Here is a 20,620-nt window from a genome sequence, read left to right as displayed (position 1 = left end):
AGTCCGTTGGTGGCTGAAAGTGGTAACTGTTGGTCTGGCTGCTTTGTGGTTGTAATAAAGAGATGTTTATGCTTTTACCAGCAGGCGATCCACTTTTTCATTAAACTTTGGTGTTTTCATTAATTTCTCTTTGCTACTTTTTTGTATTCGCAGCTCATATTTTAAGTGGCCTACGTTTTTTGTTGCGAACAAAAAAATTAATGTTAAATGAGTGTACTTCAAGTGAACCCCACTTGCTAGTGGTCCGCAGTTAATCAACAACAAAATCAAAGAAAAAGGGCACCAGCATGTGTCGCCGTTCACCCTTTCGATTCACATGGCCTCCGTCCAGGCAACCTGTCAATTTTCAACTGCCAAAGCAATGCTTAAAAATCCCTTTACATACATTACGTAAATGCAAATTAAATTCCTTCTCAATCAACTCTGCTGTCAATCCAGCGTAACGGCGCCGATCCAGCATTGGATGGGTTTCCATTATGCTCAAGGGCACTTGAAATCGCCCACGAGGTTTGCGGCATTATTTCATGAGAAACTTCGGTGTGAAGAGACACGGTTGATGCGAATGGAAGGGAGATGTCCCAATGAAAAGCAATTGGAGACGGTTTCGAATTGGGTTAACTCAAGTATGAAGAGTATTGAATTCCATTTTAAGTTCGAATTTGGTGAAAAATAGTAATTGTCGAAAAAATACTCAAACTAATTATCCTAACATAAGCTCAGCAAACTACAACGACGAGCTTACGTGGGCATCATATTTAGGTGGATGAGAACGACACCAACCGCGTTTCTTTAGATGCTTTTTGACCTGCCTTTTCTACGCATGGAATTCATGAAAGACGCGCTACAATGTGGGTTATAGAAGAAGTGGAAGGACTGCGCATTTCATTTGCGCCCATTGAGCCCTCAGAGCTGTAAAAGTAACGAAAATTTGCATACCCGTATGTATTCGTTTCTAATCCAATCGACACCCGTATATTTCATATAGTTACTTTACTCGTTACTTTTGATACAAGCACTTGTACCTCACACGAATCATCGCAACGAATCTTGCAGCGTAAGAAAATGTTCATTCGTACATGTGCACGTATGTTCGTACATACACACGCAACCGATACGAACAACAGTTTCGTTCCCGTACAATATGTTGTGTTGTATTGATTCATGTTAATGGTGCATATACGCAACATGCGAGTAACAAGATTATTATGTGAGTAACGATTCGGTACTTCGAGTCCAGGGGTTGTACCCGTTACTCAGTAACGCATTCATACGGTTTGCTACAGCTCTAATTGCATTATGTCTGAGGCAATATATAGAAAGTGGAGCGTGCAAAAAATCATCTACATCTCAACCTTAACGAGGTACTCTCGCCGGACGTGTCACTCAGCCTAAGGCAAGTTCTTATATTACCGAATCAGTTTGAAAGTAGTGAGAGAGTTAGCCAAGGACTTAAGGTAGCTTGGCTGTTAGTACATACCAGTAAACTACCACCTCCCAACAAAAAGTTTCGCCAGTTTTGAGTTTAGACTGTAAGTTATATAGTCTCTGAGGACTGGGCAACTTGCTTTCAATTTTTCCCTTTCAATTGAGTTTCAATTTTGTTTTCAATTATTTGAAAATAAAAAAATACTAAGCTTCTGGATGCTAAAATGTTAATCTACAATGGAGTTAAAAATGGAAAATGGGTCTTCAGTAGCTAGTTAGTTACATTGTTTTCTTGAAGACGACATGTTGATAATGAAATTGCTTCTCAAATTGAATGCAGCCTACGTAATGACTTTTAATTTTGATGATTTTTGACAAGCAATGAGTGTGAGGAAATTGAAAGGCAAAACTGATTGTGTGTCGTCAGCGTAAGTAAAAAAAAGATTATGAAAAACGCTTATGCCTTATCTACAATGTCTTACTCACCACAAAAATATACCAATCGCGTCGATTGTTAACCTCCGGAATACTACAGGATGCTCTCTGCGGGCACTTCAATACCACCAAAACAGCGATTTCTTTAAAGTTCCTTAGAACAGAACACATATTTGTTCTTAGCAAGCAATTTTGGCTTGTTTGCCACCATAAAACACACTCCATCAGGAACCTGATTGAAGTTGAGCAACTTCCTAGGCGAGTTGGATGGTATATACGGTACACGGTGGGTCAGCGATGTGATGTCCACGGCAAGCTGCAGCTACTTCAAAAACATCTTCTTATCCGCACTCGAACTTGATATACAAAACAAACCTTTGTTCTTCGTATAAAGCAACTCCTCATGCCGCTTCCTTCTTATAAAATATCATCTGCTATTCGAAAGTGGCGTACAATTTTTGTGCAACAACAACAAGACACACAACACAAATTTGTTGAGTAGATAGAGAAAATCCTTTTTTAAATTATTTTTTATATTTTGAGTGATGTATCTAAACCTTGATTGTCACGTATCTAAACTAGAGCTCTCGATTTTGTTCGCACATTTTCAAACAGCCCGGGTATATGAGCAGCGAGTACTCGCACACTTGTTCAATGCTCATTACTCGAAAATTTTCGAGCATGAGCTCGAGCAATTCGAGTTTTTTCGAGTAATTTCAGCAAAGTTTTTTTTGATTATATTGACATTTTTGGTAGCAACTTTTTAAATTTTTCAAATTATTGATATATAATGCAAAGATTGTTACATTGGTATTTAATAATATAATTTATTTAACATGAAATAGAAAGCAGCTGCTGACAAATACAATTTACAAATTTTCTTTTGCTTATGAAATTGTTCAAAAACTCGAAAATTTTGAACAAACATTTGAGCAGTTGAGCAATGAACGAGTTTCGAGCGAGTATCGAGCTACTCGCATTGCTCGATACCCGGGTATCTAGAGCTCTAATCTAAACGCCTTATAAATGTGTATCTGGACACAGGATTTCGACGAAATTTAATAATATAAAATCATATCCACAACTGCCATAAAATTCAAATTACGAAAATGATATTCCTTTTTTCATAAAAATCAAAAAATTAAAACATAAAATCGTTGGCGCAAATAAGAAAAAAATTTAAATAAATTATTAAGAATATCAATTTTTTCGCTATGTCGTCAGAGTGGTGCACTTGTTATGGATCAATACCCGTTGAAAACCAGTGTAGATGCGTAGCACCTCCTCCCGAATGTATATGTGAAGAAACTCCAAAAAAGACACCAAGCGAGGAGGATACGAGGCGTATCGAAGTAGATGAAACCAGTTATGGACGCGTATTTGGAGTTTCGGGACCTGGTAAATGTTCATTTATCGCTTAAAATATATGTACATATGTATGAACAATGGAGTATCTCCCCCCGTGTTTTTGCTCACCTTTCCTTAGTCGTTACCGCTGAGAATATGTCCGGTTCAGCCATGTACGAATTGGTACGTGTCGGTTACTTCGAACTAGTGGGTGAAATTATACGGCTTGAAGGTGAAATGGCTACAATACAGGTGTATGAAGAAACTTCGGGTATTACAGTGGGTGATCCTGTGCTAAAAACGGGTAAACCGCTCTCGGTGGAATTGGGACCCGGTATAATGGGCAGCATCTTTGACGGCATACAACGCCCGCTGCGAAGCATAAACGAACTCACCAAATCTATTTACATTCCTAAGGGTGTAAATGTTAAAAGTTTATCGCGTGATATATCCTGGCAGTTTGAGCCAGCAAAAAAGATTGTCGCAGGATCACATTTAACAGGCGGTGATATTTATGGCACAGTACAAGAGAACACCTTAGTAAATCATAAGATACTATTGAATCCACGTGCAAGAGGTACTGTGAAGTATATAGCGCCCGCCGGCCAGTACACAGTGGATGATATTGTACTCGAGACTGAGTTTGATGGTGTTGTGACTAAGCACAGCATGTTGCAAGTTTGGCCGGTACGTCAACCACGGCCTGTTATAGAAAAGCTGCCTTGCAATCATCCATTGCTGACCGGACAACGTGTGTTGGATTCACTTTTTCCCTGTGCCTTGGGTGGAACAACTGCCATTCCGGGAGCGTTTGGTTGTGGAAAAACCGTTATATCACAGGTAATTGTTTTAGCTATATAAAGGTAAATTATCTCAGGGCAAAGGCAAACTCGCTGCTTGGCAAGGCTTCGTTTAATTCGAAAATCTTGTAAACATAAAAGTATGTATTTACGAGATTGTTCGATCACTCGTCTTTTTTTAAAAACCGGTTTTCGAGTTAATCGAAAAAATTGCACTTTGAAAAAAAATTAAGAAAAAACCTGATAAAACGGCGTTATTTCACATAGTTTTCTTACAGTGAAAATTTACAAGTTATTATAAAGTCATGACCAAAAATTACAATAAAACAGGGATGGTAATCGTTTTGAATAAAATAATTGAAATCAGCATTTTATCATTATTTAATGATTTTTATTCTTTTTTCATTTAAGAATAATAATTATAATTGAATTTTTATTTTTCGTTCAACGGAAATTATTATTATTTATTGTTCACAAATACTGATTATGTTGTGATTTTTATTTTTTCGCTCAAGATACAAATTATTATTGTGTTTTGTTTTTCCACTTAAAAATAATGATTATTCATAAAATCGAAAAGGACGTACAGACGCAATCTACTGAATTGACCTGAACATTATGGGACTTAATCCTTTTATTACGGTGTCGCCACCTCTGAAAAGGATACGAAATCACGCTGTTATAGCTTTTAAGTGAAAAAATAAAACTGAAGTTTACAAAAAAAAAAAAGTTTCTGCATATTGAACCAAACTTCTATAACCCTATGATATTCGAGGGGATCTCTTTTCACCAGTCGCACTAACAGCAGCATACCTCTGAATTGCGGTAAGTTCTTTTAAGAATGTGATAATTAAGTAGTTAGAGTTGGCCACCATACTTCATAAGAAAGTATGGCTATGGGACCGAAACTAACATTATTTTTTTTTAAGTCACCTAGGCCAAATATTTTTTAAGTTTGAAATAAAAGTCTTTTCCGAATAATAAACAAACCGCTTATCCAAATTAAACAAATTCGGTATAAAATGAAAGAGGGCAAAAATAACCGAAATGTGTAAACGAGGAAAGCCGCGACAACCTTGTGTAGGATATGTGAATTTCTTTTGTATTAAATTTTAAGAAATTAGAGGTGGTAACCTTCGTTCGTTATTTCTTTTTAAAAGCTATTTTCGTCCTCTTTCATTTGATACCAAAATTGTTTAATTTGGATAAGCGGTTTGTTTATTGCCAGGAAATGACTTTTATTTCAAACATAAAGGTGACTTAAAAAAAAATAACTGTTATTTTCGGTCCCTAGCTCAGACTATTGGCTTGTAGATCTAGTGCACAAACATTGGCTTCAATCCCCCAACTATTACCTATGCTTGCTTGCTCCTCAGTGCTGAGCCTCCAACTAAAGTTGGAATAAAGACAAAATCTAAGATATGTACAACTTTGTGGAAGATCCAGCGCTGTCCACTTGAATTTAGGTTGCGTGTAATTGGGCAATTTTTTCTTATTTGTACATAACTAGCTTCAGGCTATTTTTCTTCGAATTCACAATGGCCGAATAGAGCACAAGAATCGACTTTCTTTAGAGTATACTCCATAATTTCGCTTATAACCGAAGTAAATTGGCCCGATGCAAGTATGGTTACATCGTCGGCATAAGCCACCACGTTGATTTTCGGGGAGTTTAGGTTTAGGTGTTAGTTTGCTTAAAACCACGAGTCATATATACACAGTAGTGGAGAAAGTAGTCCTCACCGCATATACGGACTGGCAGTGAGAACCTAATTCTTCATGGGTTACTTTGCTCCTTAACGGAGAAGCGATCCACGACCGATGCTTCTGTAAGCGCCCCATGTATAGAATCTACACTGACATTATTAAAGGCGTCCTCAATATTTATAAAGGATAGTTAACTGTATGAGGTAGTGCGAGTTCCCATTCGTGCGAACCACTTCATGAAGGACGAGTATTCGTTGGTTTTCCTTTTAGGTAGACATGTTGAGAGTACGATCGATTGGACCCCTTGTTCATAATATGCAGAACTAAAGCATTTGAAACGCCTTGTGTAACATTGTTGCGATCACGTTTTCTCGCTTTAGCTAAGCTGGACGTGGTTCAGTTTTAGGCGACCTCTAAAAATTTGTACCAAAATCGGATAAACCACCGTAAAGGCTTCCTGAAGCATGACAGGTAATAGTTACATGGTTTGCAGGAACAACTGTTTTCTCCATTACACCTGGAACGGCTTCCTGTAAAAACCGGCAAATCGTGAAGTATCTGGAACCCAACTAATATTGATATTAAACAAAAATGTATTTATTCAGAGAATTCCGTAAAGTGCAGCAACCTTAGAAATATGTCTAAGTTTTTCAATTCTGAAAACCCTTGTGTTCTCAGAAACTTTTTTATTTAAGCAGAGTTAGAGTAAACCCCCTTCGCCTTTCCAGGCTTTATCCAAATACTCCAACTCTGATGTCATTATTTATGTCGGCTGTGGTGAGCGCGGTAACGAGATGGCTGAAGTATTGCGTGATTTCCCCGCATTGTCTGTTGAAATTGATGGTGTCACCGAGTCTATCATGAAACGTACCGCTTTGGTAGCTAACACCTCCAACATGCCTGTCGCTGCTCGTGAAGCTTCTATTTACACTGGTATCACACTCTCTGAATACTTCCGTGATATGGGTTACAACGTATCTATGATGGCTGATTCTACCTCCCGTTGGGCTGAGGCTCTTCGTGAAATTTCAGGTCGTTTGGCTGAAATGCCTGCCGATTCTGGCTACCCAGCCTACTTGGGTGCACGACTGGCCTCCTTTTATGAGCGTGCTGGTCGCGTAAAAACTTTGGGTAATCCCGAGCGTGAAGGTTCCGTTTCTATTGTCGGTGCTGTATCGCCGCCTGGTGGTGATTTCTCCGATCCTGTCACCTCAGCCACACTCAGTATTGTGCAAGTGTTTTGGGGCTTAGATAAGAAGTTAGCGCAACGTAAACATTTTCCGTCTGTCAATTGGTTGATTTCCTATTCAAAGTATATGCGCGCACTGGACGAATATTACGAGGAAAATTTCCCAGAATTTGTTGCTCTGCGCATAAAAGTACGGGAAATACTGCAAGAAGAAGAGGATCTCTCAGAAATCGTGCAGCTAGTAGGAAAAGCGTCACTAGCCGAAACGGATAAATTGACGCTAGAGGTGGCAAAGCTGCTTAAAGACGATTTTATGCAACAAAATTCCTATTCGTCGTATGATCATTATTGTCCTTTCTACAAGACTGTGGGCATGCTAAAGAATATAATGACTTTCTACGACCTATCACGCAATGCTATCGAATCAACAACAACAGAAGAGAATCGTGTTACATGGAATGAGATACGCCAAGAAATGGGAAATATACTGTACGAGTTGTCATCGATGAAATTTAAGGTGAGTAGGAATTGCATAAAAGTAAAAGGGATATAATGGGCGATGTATTTTCCTTCCTTATTAGGACCCACAAAAAGAGGGAGAACGAAGAATCAAGAGTGATTATAAAAGATTGAATGATGAAATGCAGTATGCATTCAGTCGCCTGTTGGAATAAATTATTTTGGTAATCGTTGTTGTTATGTTTTTTTTTTAATGCATAATGCCTTATCTGTTATTTTGAAGTAACCGTTTAGTATAATACAATAGAGAGTCGGAATAAAAAATCTGTATCCTAAATTTACTATTAAATTCGTGGTAGCTTGCTATAAGTTCGGAGGACGCACAAGCTGGAATGACAACAACTTTCGCAGATAAGTGACAAAAAAAGTGACAAAGCCCGGAGGGGGTTATCTTAGTCGCAGCAGTTCAGGAAACCAAACTCCATTTCGATTCAAGCCCCCAGAGTCAGAACGAGTACAAAGTTTTCCGAAGAGACTCCACGCTTCGCACCATCAATAAAGATGCTCCTACCAGGATCGTGGGTGACCTTTACAGCTCAAAAAGACAATGTCGGCCTTACTTACAGACAGCGATTAATCTTACATCTGAAGGGAACAAACTCTGCCGCTGTATGCTAAGTAAAGCACACAAGCTCCGCATACGAGACACATGAACTTAGTGTACTCAAGAGAGGCAAATGCAGCTGTCATATAAGGCGTTAAGACCGAGCGGAATATTCGTGCAGATTCTGAAAAAAACTAGGACGTGTCACTGACCAATTTGATGACAGCAGAAAATCATTCTCATTCTCAAGCCAGGAAAGAAGGCGGAGAATGGCAAGAGAATGGTATAGACCCATCTCCCTTATGTTTCCCTGTGGCAAAAACAATGGAAAGACATCACCTCTCCAGCATAACTAAACACCTCCATACATCATCACCACACAGATCAGCGAGGGTCTAAACCCGTGCCAGTCAAAATACACACATACACAACTCACACTTAGGGCACTTAGCCTCACGAGGCTAATGGCTGCCTGGCACTGATCTAAAGCAATGCCCACCATGCAACCCTCTATCAGGAGATCCAGGGCTAATCACTTCCAGTGGGACGATTAGGTAGATAACTAGCAATCTGTGTGGAGGCCAATCATCATTTAAATTTGTGCAAGTGTAAGGCACGTAGTATCCCTTAAGATGGGTAATACAGAAACCAAGTTACATGACCAAACTCCCTCCGCCGCCAGCTGTAGTGAACTTGGTAAGCTATGCAGATGATTTACTTATCATGACAACGGAAGCAAACAACAAGAGCCTTTGCGGTAAAAACACTCGCCATATCACTGATCTTTCAACTTTCTTTACAGCCAAAATCCACCGCCGCACTATTCTTCTCGAAGGCCAAGGAGATTTTACTAGAACTCGACGTGTACGCCTATGACGCTAAAATACCGGCTAATAACTACCCTGAATATCGCAGCGCAAACCACTGCCACTTGCGATAAATTACTACCATTGATCTGGGTCAAACTCATAAGTGGAAAGGACTTGCTCAACTCCGGAAACTCTAAGGACATCGTTGAACGTTCTACATCGTTGACTGCTAGCGCTTTTAGACTTGGCGTGTCAGAGGATGCAGAGGACATCACCTGTCGAAATCAATGGATTGAGTTCTGCTAAAACATTAGAGTAATTTGAGTTCGTTCCCAGTCGGGTGTACATAACCGAAACGACCCGGATTCATATCTGGACATTCCAACGTTATTCCCCAAAAAATTCTCTGGGTAATTGGATAGCTATTACAACAACAACATACACTTTGACTACTTTCCTTGACAGTCAAAAGTATTAAGGCCCAATTTCAGATGGCCTACTTAAGTAGAGACTGTTGATTAACTTCCACTATTCATTTTCAGATCATACATTTAATCTGCACTTAAATGGCCAATATTGGCTATTTAAATATGAGATATGCAACCCTGTGTTTGTACCAAACAACCAAGATTGATTGGTAGGTTGTTTTATCAATCCCACCAAAAAACAATCAGCTGTTCAGCGCAAAATGTAAACAAACAAGCAAATGCAACAACAATTTCAAGGAACAAGCAGCAGCGCTGCCAATTGTTTGGCATATTCAAACAAAGTTGATCTGAAACCCAACGAAAGTTAAATGGCATTTAAACAATAATCCACAATTAAACTTAAGTGCCGTTTAAATATTCATTTGAAATTGGCCCTAAACATGCTTTACAGATACATATCGTCGTTTAAAGTACAAAACCGTGTATCAACAAAATGCAAAACCGCGTATGTGAATTATGTAAATTATCTTCTAGAGAGTAAAACACTCATATTTCAAAATTGTTCTCTTTTTTATAAAGTAATCGCATACCTGGCCAGTATATTTCAGGACGAATGGATACGGATTGAGCCCAGAGCTTGTGTGTGCAAATCCAATTTTTGGCAGCTATTGCCACTTACGCAGTTTTGCAGAATGACGATACGCGGTTTTGTACTTTAAACGACGATATGTATAAAATAGGGATCAAAAATAACTGCTATCTCGAATTTTCCGAATTGAGAACGTTTCCCGAATTTTGAAATTTAATGAAAACCTAGTTTCATAACAGTTATTAGAATAAATATTAAATATTAGCTCTGACCCATTACTCCATGAACTTACAGGTTTTTACACGAACTTGCAGGAAGTTACAGGAAAAATGATCCCGTACTCCAAATTCCTCCAAAATTCTGTAAATGAGAGCGATTTTTGGAGACTTGTGTAGGGAATGAAGTTGCAAGGTTTTACCCAAACTTTTTCTTCTGGTAAAATCATGAAAAGTGTCAAGCGATCACTGGTTGGCGTTTTTACAGGAAAAATGCTCTTTTTGTTCCCGTAGTTTTTGTTGTTACTCACTTTTTACTCTCACTTCAGATAGTATTTTTGCTGTTTGACATTTTTACAGGACTTTACACGAAAAGCATTGGATCAGAGCTATTTTTTATTTCGCCGATAAGAGTTATAACCCAAGGTTTGTTTTTTGCGTGGCTTGATAACAGTCATTATCCAACGTTCTTTTTACAACGCTTTTTTAAGTTGTCTGATAAACGTTGTAATATAAGAATATTGACGAAAACGGAGATGGAGAAGAAAAGATGATGAAAATAAAAGAGGAGTGAAATAACTGTTATCAGACAACGTAAAAATAAACGTCGGATAATAACAGTGGAAATAACTCTTATTCGTGACGGAAAACATATTTCTCCTGCATAACAGTTACTAGGCAACGTAAAAAGTAAACGGTGGGTTATAACTCTTAAAAGCGAAATAAAAAATATTTATAAAATCTTTCTAACCTGTATAAATTTCCTTTACATACATGCATAAGTATATGATGTATATACCAAAAAGGCCCAGAGGCCTTCATACCGATTTGTACTTGGTCATTTTTACCAACCAAAAATTTAATTTCACACTATTGTGAGTACAGCACATACAGATGTATAGACGGCATTGAAAAATGGTATACAATCGATGTGCATATGTAAACTTAAAATACTTTTTCGATTACAAATATATACTATATATACTGACATTTATTGCATATCTACGTATGTATATCTCCTCTAACGGTGCCTATGCCTTTGTATAACATATATGTATGTATATACGTATGTACAAACAAATATGTATGCATTCAAATATACATATATGCAAAGATAGATATTTGTATGTATGTATGCATTTTGCCTCGTTTGGTTTGATGCGACTCAATTGAACCGGAACCGAACCGAAATAGCCAAAATCAGCCTCATTGCGAGAGTCGTGCCGAATGCAAGTCGTTTTTCGAGAGTCGAATCGTATCGAAAATTTAGCGTCATTGCCTAAAATTTCCACTCGACTAGTGTATTAAAACGGAAGAACTTGGCAGCACTGCATAGTTTTCGACAATTTTCGTCGTTTACTTATTTCAGCACGACAGTAGACAATGCTAATGTTGTCGAGTCGTACAATTCAGCCTAATTTACGACTTACGCAATGAGGCTGATTATCTGTCGCATACAGTAAAGGAGCAATATCGATAGCGAATGTATTCAAAAATAATAAGCGTTTTACTTTGCTTTTCCAAATGGCAAATAAATCGCCTTAAAGTCTGAAATGAATTTTAAATCGCCATGTATGTGGGTACATTAGGGCGGGTCAATTTGTATGGAAGATTTTTTCGACTATGCGCTTATAGCACAGAAGGATTCTACGTGGAATTCTAAGCAAATTTTCTCCGAGAAATTTTGGGTCTGACATAAATTTAAAGCTAACCAAATTGTGAAAATAGGTTTCGTAGCATTTTGTTCTAAATTGTTTTTAGACCCATGGTTTCTTCGGCAAATATGCTTAGAATTCCACGTACAACCCTCCTATGCTATAGGCGCATAGTAAAAAATTAACCGCCCCAAAATACATACATAGAAACAGCAAAAACAAAAAAAAAAAATTATTCGAAAGCGCCTCAGAGTGCTTTAGTAAACTCCATTTAATAGCCGCCCACACATTTTGGAATCCAGCGTAAACTTGCTTGCTGCATGGAAACATTAGCTACAACGGAAACTAACTTGAATAGAGCTCCGACTTTTATACTGTTATCCACTTGTTATCCCATTAAGCGCCATGCCTACAAATAAGTCCGGCAGTTATAGCAATTTTCCGCATTTTTGTGCTGGCACTGGCCTTTCAACCGCTCTTTCCAATTTAACACACACGACCGTCACCAGAAGTGGTGGAACCATCCATGGCTGGTTTATTACGCTATCAAACTCAAGCGCCCAACTGACCACATAGTGTACCCTTCGTCACTCCTGTAGATTTTGATGTGGAAATTAAATTTTCTTTGTTGACGTGAGCATTTTATTTTTATTGTGGTCATTTTTTTTGCGAACATGTAGGTTGAACGGGCAGGGGAGGTGGAAATAAATACATAGGTTTGTGTGTACATATGTATGCATGTGTGTAAAGCATAAACATGCATTGGTGGCGACGTGTCATGTTTAGCAAAGTGAAATGCCACAAGCACTCACTTCACCTACTGAGCGGCTTACTTGAACAGAAGAAGCGTTTGTTGGTAGGATCCGGAAATTTATTGACGACCCACAATGTGGCGAGTTTAAATGTTTTTAATATTTTAGCACTTTCGCGTAATAAATTGTAAAGGTTGTGCTAGTTGCTTTTTTCTTCTTTTACTGTTAAACTCATGAAGGTACATTTTTTTTAGTTAGCAGTTAACTTTAAGCTGTTATGAAATGGAAGGTATGCTATTGAAATATTAAAAAGAATTATTTTGCAATTGTACAAGAGCATCAAAGCTAACAATGAAAGAAGTCTAAATTCGAGCGAAACCGCAGTTTAGGCACATTACGCATCGTTTCCTCGACAATCGGGCCAACGGCTATAACTCCAGCTCATCCCCTTAAAACTCTTTGGATAATTTTTATGTTGTTACAGCACATAACGCCTTTTATGTCACCTGTGCCGCATATTAAATGAATTGGCTACTAAATTACCACTATAGTCTCCAAGCGCTACATCATATTCACCGGTAGAAATTAAATATAGCTGCAAGATAGCTGCCTTATGTATACTGTAAAATATAGCTAGAGGCTGCAAGTTTTTATTTTAGAATGCACTTTTCACAATACATTTTCAATAAGGTAAATTATTTACATTACATTCAACAAACGAAACGTAAGCTTTTAGCAGCGAAAACAATACATTTAGATTTTGACAAACAAGAAATTCATTTAAACAAATAATACTACGGGTATGCAAATATGTGTATGTAAGCTGGTATTTAATCCGCTTGTTTAGCATTTATATGTATACTGTAAATTGAATGTGCATTTTTGCGGGTAACAAATATCCATTATATTTTTATATCTTCTGCTTGTATATAAGTGTGCATGTAAACAATAACTGCACATAGTACATATTCCAAAAAAGAAATACAAATGTTAACAATAATATTAGAAGTACATATTAGGACGTTCGTGTGTATTTTAACTTTGTTGCCTGGAATTAACAATTTATTTTTCACTTAATATACTGTATAAACACCAACGTGTTGGGAATGTTTTTGGGTTTTATATTTTCATCGAAAAGCGATGGTATAGCTAGCGTTTTAATTCAGCTTTTTTAACACAAAATGTGGAATGCATGATTTTATTTTTTATAAAGGAATATTTTGTGCCACTTTTGATGCTGCTTCATTACTGTTTGGAATGACACATTTACACAATTTTCGATTAATTAATCTATATAACATTATGATAGGCTCCTTGTCTTTAAGTTTTAATTTAAAATTAAAGCAAATTTGTGTAGAATGGCTTAAGAAGCTTAATCCTCCAAATTTCTGAAGGCTTGGTTCAGATCTTCATACAGCTGTTCGAAATCGGCCTTGATCTTGGCCTCACCATCTTTCACGGGATCCTGTAATGCAAAATGCGAGTTAAAAAATTTCTCCTAAGCATGCAAAGTCTGAAAAAACTCATACAAACCTTGAATTTCATTGAGGACAGCTGGTACATAATGTTGCCCATAGCTTCGCGGATAACGTTCCATGTGATCTTGTTCTCGGACTGCGCCGTCGATTCGACAGAGTGGCGGGCTAAGTCATAGAAGGTAATTATGTTTCTCAACATACCCACTGTTTTGTAGAAGGGGCAGAAACGATCGTATGAGGAGTAGGAGTTCTGCTGCAAGAAATCATCCTTCAACAATTTCGCCACCTCAAGTGTGATCTTATCGGTTTCGGCCAGCGAAGCTTTACCGACCAACTGTACAATTTCAGACAGATCCTCTTCTTCTTGCAGAATTTCCTTGACCTTAGTACGCAATGGCACGAATTCCGCAAAGTTCTTCTCATAGAAGTCGTCCAAAGCACGCATGTATTTCGAGTATGATATCAACCAATTGATCGAGGGGAAATGCTTACGTTGGGCCAATTTCTTATCCAAACCCCAGAACACTTGTACGATACCCAAAGTGGCAGAGGTGACAGGATCGGAGAAATCACCACCAGGTGGCGATACAGCACCGACAATAGACACCGAGCCTTCGCGTTCCGGATTACCCAAACACTTAACGCGACCAGCTCGCTCGTAGAAGGAGGCAAGACGTGCACCCAAATAGGCTGGGTAGCCAGAATCGGCAGGCATTTCAGCCAAACGACCTGAAATTTCACGAAGAGCCTCAGCCCAACGGGAGGTAGAATCAGCCATCATAGATACGTTGTAACCCATATCACGGAAGTATTCAGAGAGTGTGATACCAGTGTAAATAGAAGCTTCACGAGCAGCGACAGGCATGTTGGAGGTGTTAGCGACCAAAGCGGTACGTTTCATGATAGACTCGGTGACACCATCAATTTCAACAGACAATTCGGGGAAATCACGCAATACTTCAGACATCTCGTTACCACGCTCACCGCAACCGACGTAAACAATGACATCAGAGTTGGAGTATTTGGACAAAGACTGCAAAAGATAGTTAAGAGTTTAGCGCGAAGTTATGAAATACCAACATGTATTTCTGTATGTAATATTACGAGAAGTCATTAAGCGCGTAAGTAAACCTCACAGTCTCCTTGCCCGTTTCAATTAACTGTGTTTTGGCGTATTTTTAAATGCCCGTTTTAAAAAGACCATTTTCACAAGCAATTGCTAGTTTTAGGCACAATTGTGCATTGAGAATGCAAATAAATCTACTTCTTTTACAAAATAAATAAGCATATTACTCACCTGTGAGATGACAGTTTTGCCACAGCCGAAAGCTCCAGGAATTGCGGTGGTACCACCTTGTACACAAGGGAAAAGCGAGTCCAACACACGCTGGCCAGTCAACAATGGGTGGTTGGCGGGTAATTTCTCAGTGACTGGACGTGGCTGACGCACAGGCCACACTTGCAACATAGTATGCTTAGTGATCTCACCATCGAATTCAGTTTCCAAAACGATATCATCAACAATGTAATTGCCCGCTGGAGCAATGTAGCGTACAGTACCCTTGGTGCGAGGATTAACAATCATCTTGTGTTTGACCAATGTGTTTTCGTGCACAATACCGTAAAGATCACCTCCGGTGATGTGTGAACCGACTTTAACGTTGAGAGGATTGAATTCCCATGCTTGCGTACGCGACAAGCTGGGTACGTTCACACCCTTGGGTATATAGATGGATTCGGTCAATTCGTTAATATCTTTCAATGGACGCTGGATACCGTCAAAAATACTACCCATAATACCGGGACCCAATTCGACAGACAAGGGTTTGCCTGTACGCAACACTGGATCACCAACAGTTACACCGGAGGTTTCTTCGTATACCTGGATGGTGGCCATGTCACCTTCCAGACGAATAATCTCACCTACCAATTCGAAGTAACCTACGCGCACCAACTCGTACATAGCAGAACCAGCCATGCGTTCGGCTGTGACGACTGTAAAAAAAAAAAAATAGAAGAAAAAAATCGTGAGCTCCCAGAACGGTGCAAATGATCTGCAACATCTACTTACCAGGACCGGACACGGCAAAAACGCGGCCATATTTGCTTTCGCTCTCCTCATCATCGAAGCACTTCAAGTTCGACATTTTGGCTTTATTTGATGTTCAACTAGGAAAATAAAACAAAAAACAAATTTTCAAGTAACTTTTTTTAATAAGTGATCGCCAATCACTGCAGAATAACTATGGAGCAGGTGGAATGAAGCCAATGAAAATGCGCAGTCAGCTGACAGTAATAAGCGAATTAGATGTTAACCATTTTCTCTTATCAATTCCGATTAGAATTCACATGGTCTGAAGCAAAGTATACCTGATAGGAAATGATCGTAATTGTTGAGATTAAACAATCTTTTTTCAAAATTTATTTAGATTTTTAATAACTGTTTGTATCACAAAATTCATAACCCACTTAGAACTAAGCAACCAAATTTTATAATTGCTAATTAGTAGAGCTTTGTATTCACGTGACCTGCTAATGAACAGTGTCGTACTTGTTGAAACTTCATGTTCGAATTCGAATGGGCGACAATAACATCTTCATTTTTATTCAATTTAATACTTTAAAGCCCAAATTCACGTAAACTACTTACTTTTTCTTTTAAAAACCTTACGGCGCACAAAATAATTAAATACCTATGTATAAAAAAAAAAATAATAATGTGGAATGTGCCTAATCTACGATCCACATTCGAACTTCGAAGCTTTGACAGTTGCATTTGACGTTGATCACAAGACTACTGTCATCTGCAAGTGTCAGCTGACGGCTGACTACAAACGATCGAACGCGAGAAAAAAATACGCAGGCAACCATTTTGAAATTCCGACAATAAACTCATTAATTTTGCTACTGAATTGCATTTTTAACACATTTGGAGAAGCTTGCAAACTGATCTTTCACTTGTATACCAATCATGATTCAATAATACAAGGTTCGATAAACTGACAGTTGTCTCTCTCGCACCGCTCCCTTAGCAGTGGCACCGTGTTGCTTCTTTGCAAATTTACATGGAAACAGTGTAGCTTTGGTGTGAAATAAAAGTATAAGCTTTTGTGCAATATGTTTATTTGTATATGCATATGAAGCATATTTAGCTGATGAAAACATAAGCACTGGATGTTTACATCAGTCTCATAGTAGTCTTATTTTAATTTTGAGTAATTTTGCAGTTTTTATACGGCTAAACAGCATATAAATTACGTAATTCACGTAGATATATCAATATTACGTTCAACATTTCGTTTAAATTGCCAGATTTCCTGCAAATACATCAGAATTCACGAAAGGAATTTCACTACTAATTTCCTACTTTGCGTACTTTACTACTACCATTTTCGAAACAAGGGATTGCATTCTTGCCCTTTCTCTGTCCTTCGTAAATGCAACCTTTTGTAAGGGAGTGTCAAACCGCAGCTGTCAATAATTATCTAACCTTGTATTATTGAATCATGTATACCAATAACCAAAATTATGCCCTTTTACAATGTTTTGCTGCTAGCGATCACAAGACACTCGAGGTCAGCTGACATATGTACATACATATGAAGGTATTTGCTCAAAACCTTAAATTTGAGTCGTAAATATACTTTTGTGTTTAATTTTTTGGTTTGTTTCAACAATTTCATAGCACTTTTCACAGTTCTTATCAATATTTTAATAGATTACAATAACGCAATTAACTTAGAAATAAAAGCTTAACTATTTTACGCATAGCAAATGCCCACTGCCCTGTTTTTATTATCTAATCAGAAACTCTCATTGTGTGCCCTACGCTAAACCAAATAATTACCGTTCTGCTTAGCAATGCGCGCTAATTGGATTTTTTTAGCAAACAAAATATTTCACTGTACAGGTGGTGCGGCAAAACTTACTTCTTATCAATAGAAATAACTACACGAACGTTGCACTTCTCCAGCAGAACAAGACCAACTGTGAAAATCGCCGACGTCGCAAGCAAATCTGTTTCGAACTTCGAATTTCGATGTCGCACTGATCGCCGAAGTTGAGCCAGCGAAAAGCTCGCGCTCAGCGTTGACTCTCTCGCTCTTTCGAAATTGTATAAAGCTTCGATGTTGCCAGAAGTTGTGTGCTGCTTATTTTTTAATCAGGGCTGCTTTAAATTTTTATGTACCAGTTACCGAAGATAGAATTTAATCAAGTATTTACAGTGAAAGAATGGTGAATTCATTAAAAATAAAGCAGGTCGTAAAATCCGAATATATTATATGCTTTTGTAAAGAATTTTAAATTCATACTAGTATAAATTATTTTATTTAAGATGCAAAATATTTGACTATTTGATCTCAGAGCAAATTATTGCATTAAAATTGTATTTAGTCCCCAAAGGCGACACTAATTAAACGCTAATGCGGAATGACGTTTTTTTAATCGACTTCCAAAAAAGGAGGAGGTTATTAGTACGTCGAAATATTTTTTTTTATATTTATTTTATTTTATCTTATTTTTTTTAATGTATGTTACCGCATAACTTTGGACCACGTCAACCGATTTCGATAATTCTTTTTGCATCGGAAAAGTAGGGTCTCAGAGGTGGCCCCATATATATATATTTTTACATGAGAGTTGAAGTCGGTTTTTTTTGCTAAAAATTACTTGTTTAGTTAATTACATACAGTTATTCATTCATCGTTTATCGTTTTAACTAAAATTCTACTTAATAATTTTTCAATTGTGTTCTAAGATTAAGTTTATTTATAGTTCTTGACTACTTAGAGAGTTAAAAACTAAATTATAATGCGGTGATAAGTTCCGTTTATCAAATTTTCTTATTAAATAAGACTAGGTGACAAAAGAAAAAAATTTATGTACGTGTATGTGCATTTTTTTCGAGGATGGGAAATAGATTAGCTCAAATTAAAAAAAAAATGCATTAGAGTTTTCAAATGGGTATCAAAATCTGTATTTTTAACTAAAAAACTGGATTGTCTTAGGTTGAAGCGAATACCCGTTTACACTCAACTTTCTTTCTACTTATCCGTCTATATAGTTTTGAAAGTAATTTGTTCATATGCATAAATTTAACAGTGGCCGAGTAATACGACAAAATATCATAAAATATTGCAATCTTTATAAATCTGTATTTTATAATCACGCCGTTACATTTATGTTATTTTGTTTAAAAATGCATAAAAAGCAGAATTTAAATTTAACGAACAATCAGTTTGATTTCAATGTATTCATTGTATTTCAGTTTTATCCGCAGTGCAAAAGGGTAATGTTTGGGAATGCAAAAGGTAATGGATAGCCCCTATAACCTACGCATGAAAATATGCAAGAATTTCTCTACAGCGTTATCATACGAAAGTAATTTGTCGCATGTCGTTTTACGAAACTATAAAAATTAAAAAAAAAAAAATTAAAATTAAAAATAAAGTCCGTGCTACAGATTTTGAACCCGTGACGAACAAGACGGAAGTCGAACACGCATCCATTTGGCTACACCAGCTGTTGAGATAACGTAATAAAAACATACTTGAATTAGTTTTCAAACTTTTTGTTTTGTTTGTGGCTTCAAAAATTACACGTCATACGCGCGTCCACGTTGCGACGCCTCTTTTGGTTAAACCGTAAGGCCAGTATGCAGCTCTCAAGAAAACGGTCAAGAAAAAAAAAATTCCATTATTTCGCGTGTGTGACCAAGGAATTTTGACATCTTATACTTCACCAGCCTGTTGTCTCACTCTTTCGTCAAGAAATAATGGATCAGGCATATATTACTGTTGCAAGCATGGGTTGCCTTGTGCTATTTTTTCACAAAAAACTTTAGAAACCCGTAGTTGAAAGTGTAGCAAATTTCTTAAGAACTGCGTACTGTTTGAAGAAAATTTTACACAAGAAAATTCCTTAGCCATTTTTTGTACGCTATTTTATATAGAGTTTTTGCTTTACTTGAGAGCTGCATACTGGCCTGTAGATCTTAATCTTTTTTTGGTACCACTAGGTATGTATGCACATACAAATATGGGTATATGGATATCAATCTCAAATTTGTAATTATTCTGTAGGGATTTTAGGTCTATGTTATAAGTTTGACTATTGAATGACAGACATATTGTCAATTAAATGTAATGGAAGTTATCAAAACAAATTCTATGGGACTGCGGAATACTATTTTCTCCTTTTTAGTCCATTTATAGAAACGCGATAAATTAAATAGTTTTATTTATTTTTATTTATTTGTTTCTTTAAACTGTTTATACCGTTATCTTAATTCACAAAGGCCCTAACCCATAAATTTTTTACTTTACAGGAGAAGCAAAAAATATTTTACAAAGAGTATTAAAAACAGGTAGGACTAAAAAGTGGCATGTAACTCCGTTGTTTTTGGAACTATCACTTTGAAATTTTGATTGAAGGTGCACTTTAATAACTCCTACCAAAATCTGCAAAAAATTCAGTTTCAAAAAAATGTTGGTTAGGGCTTTTGTGAATTAAGATAATGATACCGTTTCTTAATTTTTGTAAATTCTTAAATTCAAAAGTTGACAAAATTTATTCACACGCTAAATTAGTAACTTGCCAATGAAAACTGCCCATCATCATTAAATAAACTCTTCTACATAGATTACAAAGTTTGGCCGTAATGATCGTGATTTTTTAAATATTTTCTTTTTTTGAAATTAGCAAAAAGTGCTTTGCCGGCTTTTACA

General features: G+C 37.2%; 2 protein-coding genes across 6 annotated transcripts; one reads left to right on the top strand and one right to left on the bottom strand.

The window, feature by feature from the left end:
- Window positions 1-3,070: 3,070 nt before the first annotated feature.
- LOC108370635 (V-type proton ATPase catalytic subunit A-like) lies at window positions 3,071-8,477 on the top strand. The gene is made up of 4 exons (XM_017626010.1): window positions 3,071-3,258; window positions 3,347-4,047; window positions 6,443-7,420; window positions 7,485-8,477. Exons 1-4 carry the CDS (start codon window positions 3,075-3,077, stop codon window positions 7,575-7,577), a joined length of 1,956 nt encoding a protein of 651 aa, XP_017481499.1. The 5' UTR covers window positions 3,071-3,074; the 3' UTR covers window positions 7,578-8,477.
- A 4,553-nt stretch (window positions 8,478-13,030) lies between these two features.
- Window positions 13,031-17,932, bottom strand: LOC108370634 (V-type proton ATPase catalytic subunit A). 5 transcript variants are annotated; one of them, XM_017626005.1, is made up of 5 exons: window positions 17,822-17,932; window positions 15,964-16,061; window positions 15,190-15,887; window positions 13,948-14,925; window positions 13,031-13,879 (listed from the first exon to the last, which is right to left on the bottom strand). In XM_017626005.1, the coding sequence occupies exons 2-5, from the start codon at window positions 16,037-16,039 to the stop codon at window positions 13,787-13,789; spliced, it is 1,845 nt and encodes a 614-aa protein (XP_017481494.1). In that variant the 5' UTR covers window positions 16,040-16,061; window positions 17,822-17,932; the 3' UTR covers window positions 13,031-13,786. The 5 variants fall into 5 exon arrangements, with proteins under 5 accessions (XP_017481494.1, XP_017481495.1, XP_017481496.1 ...); XM_017626006.1 differs by having other exon boundaries at window positions 17,740-17,889; XM_017626007.1 differs by lacking the exon at window positions 17,822-17,932 and adding an exon at window positions 16,543-16,626.
- Window positions 17,933-20,620: the final 2,688 nt, after the last annotated feature.

This window comes from Rhagoletis zephyria, unplaced genomic scaffold (genome assembly GCF_001687245.7).
Source record: "Rhagoletis zephyria isolate East Lansing unplaced genomic scaffold, Rhagoletis_zephyria_1.1 Rzeph_scaffold_04353, whole genome shotgun sequence".
NCBI lineage: Eukaryota > Metazoa > Arthropoda > Insecta > Diptera > Tephritidae > Rhagoletis > Rhagoletis zephyria.
This window is presented reverse-complemented; position numbering and strand designations above follow the sequence as displayed.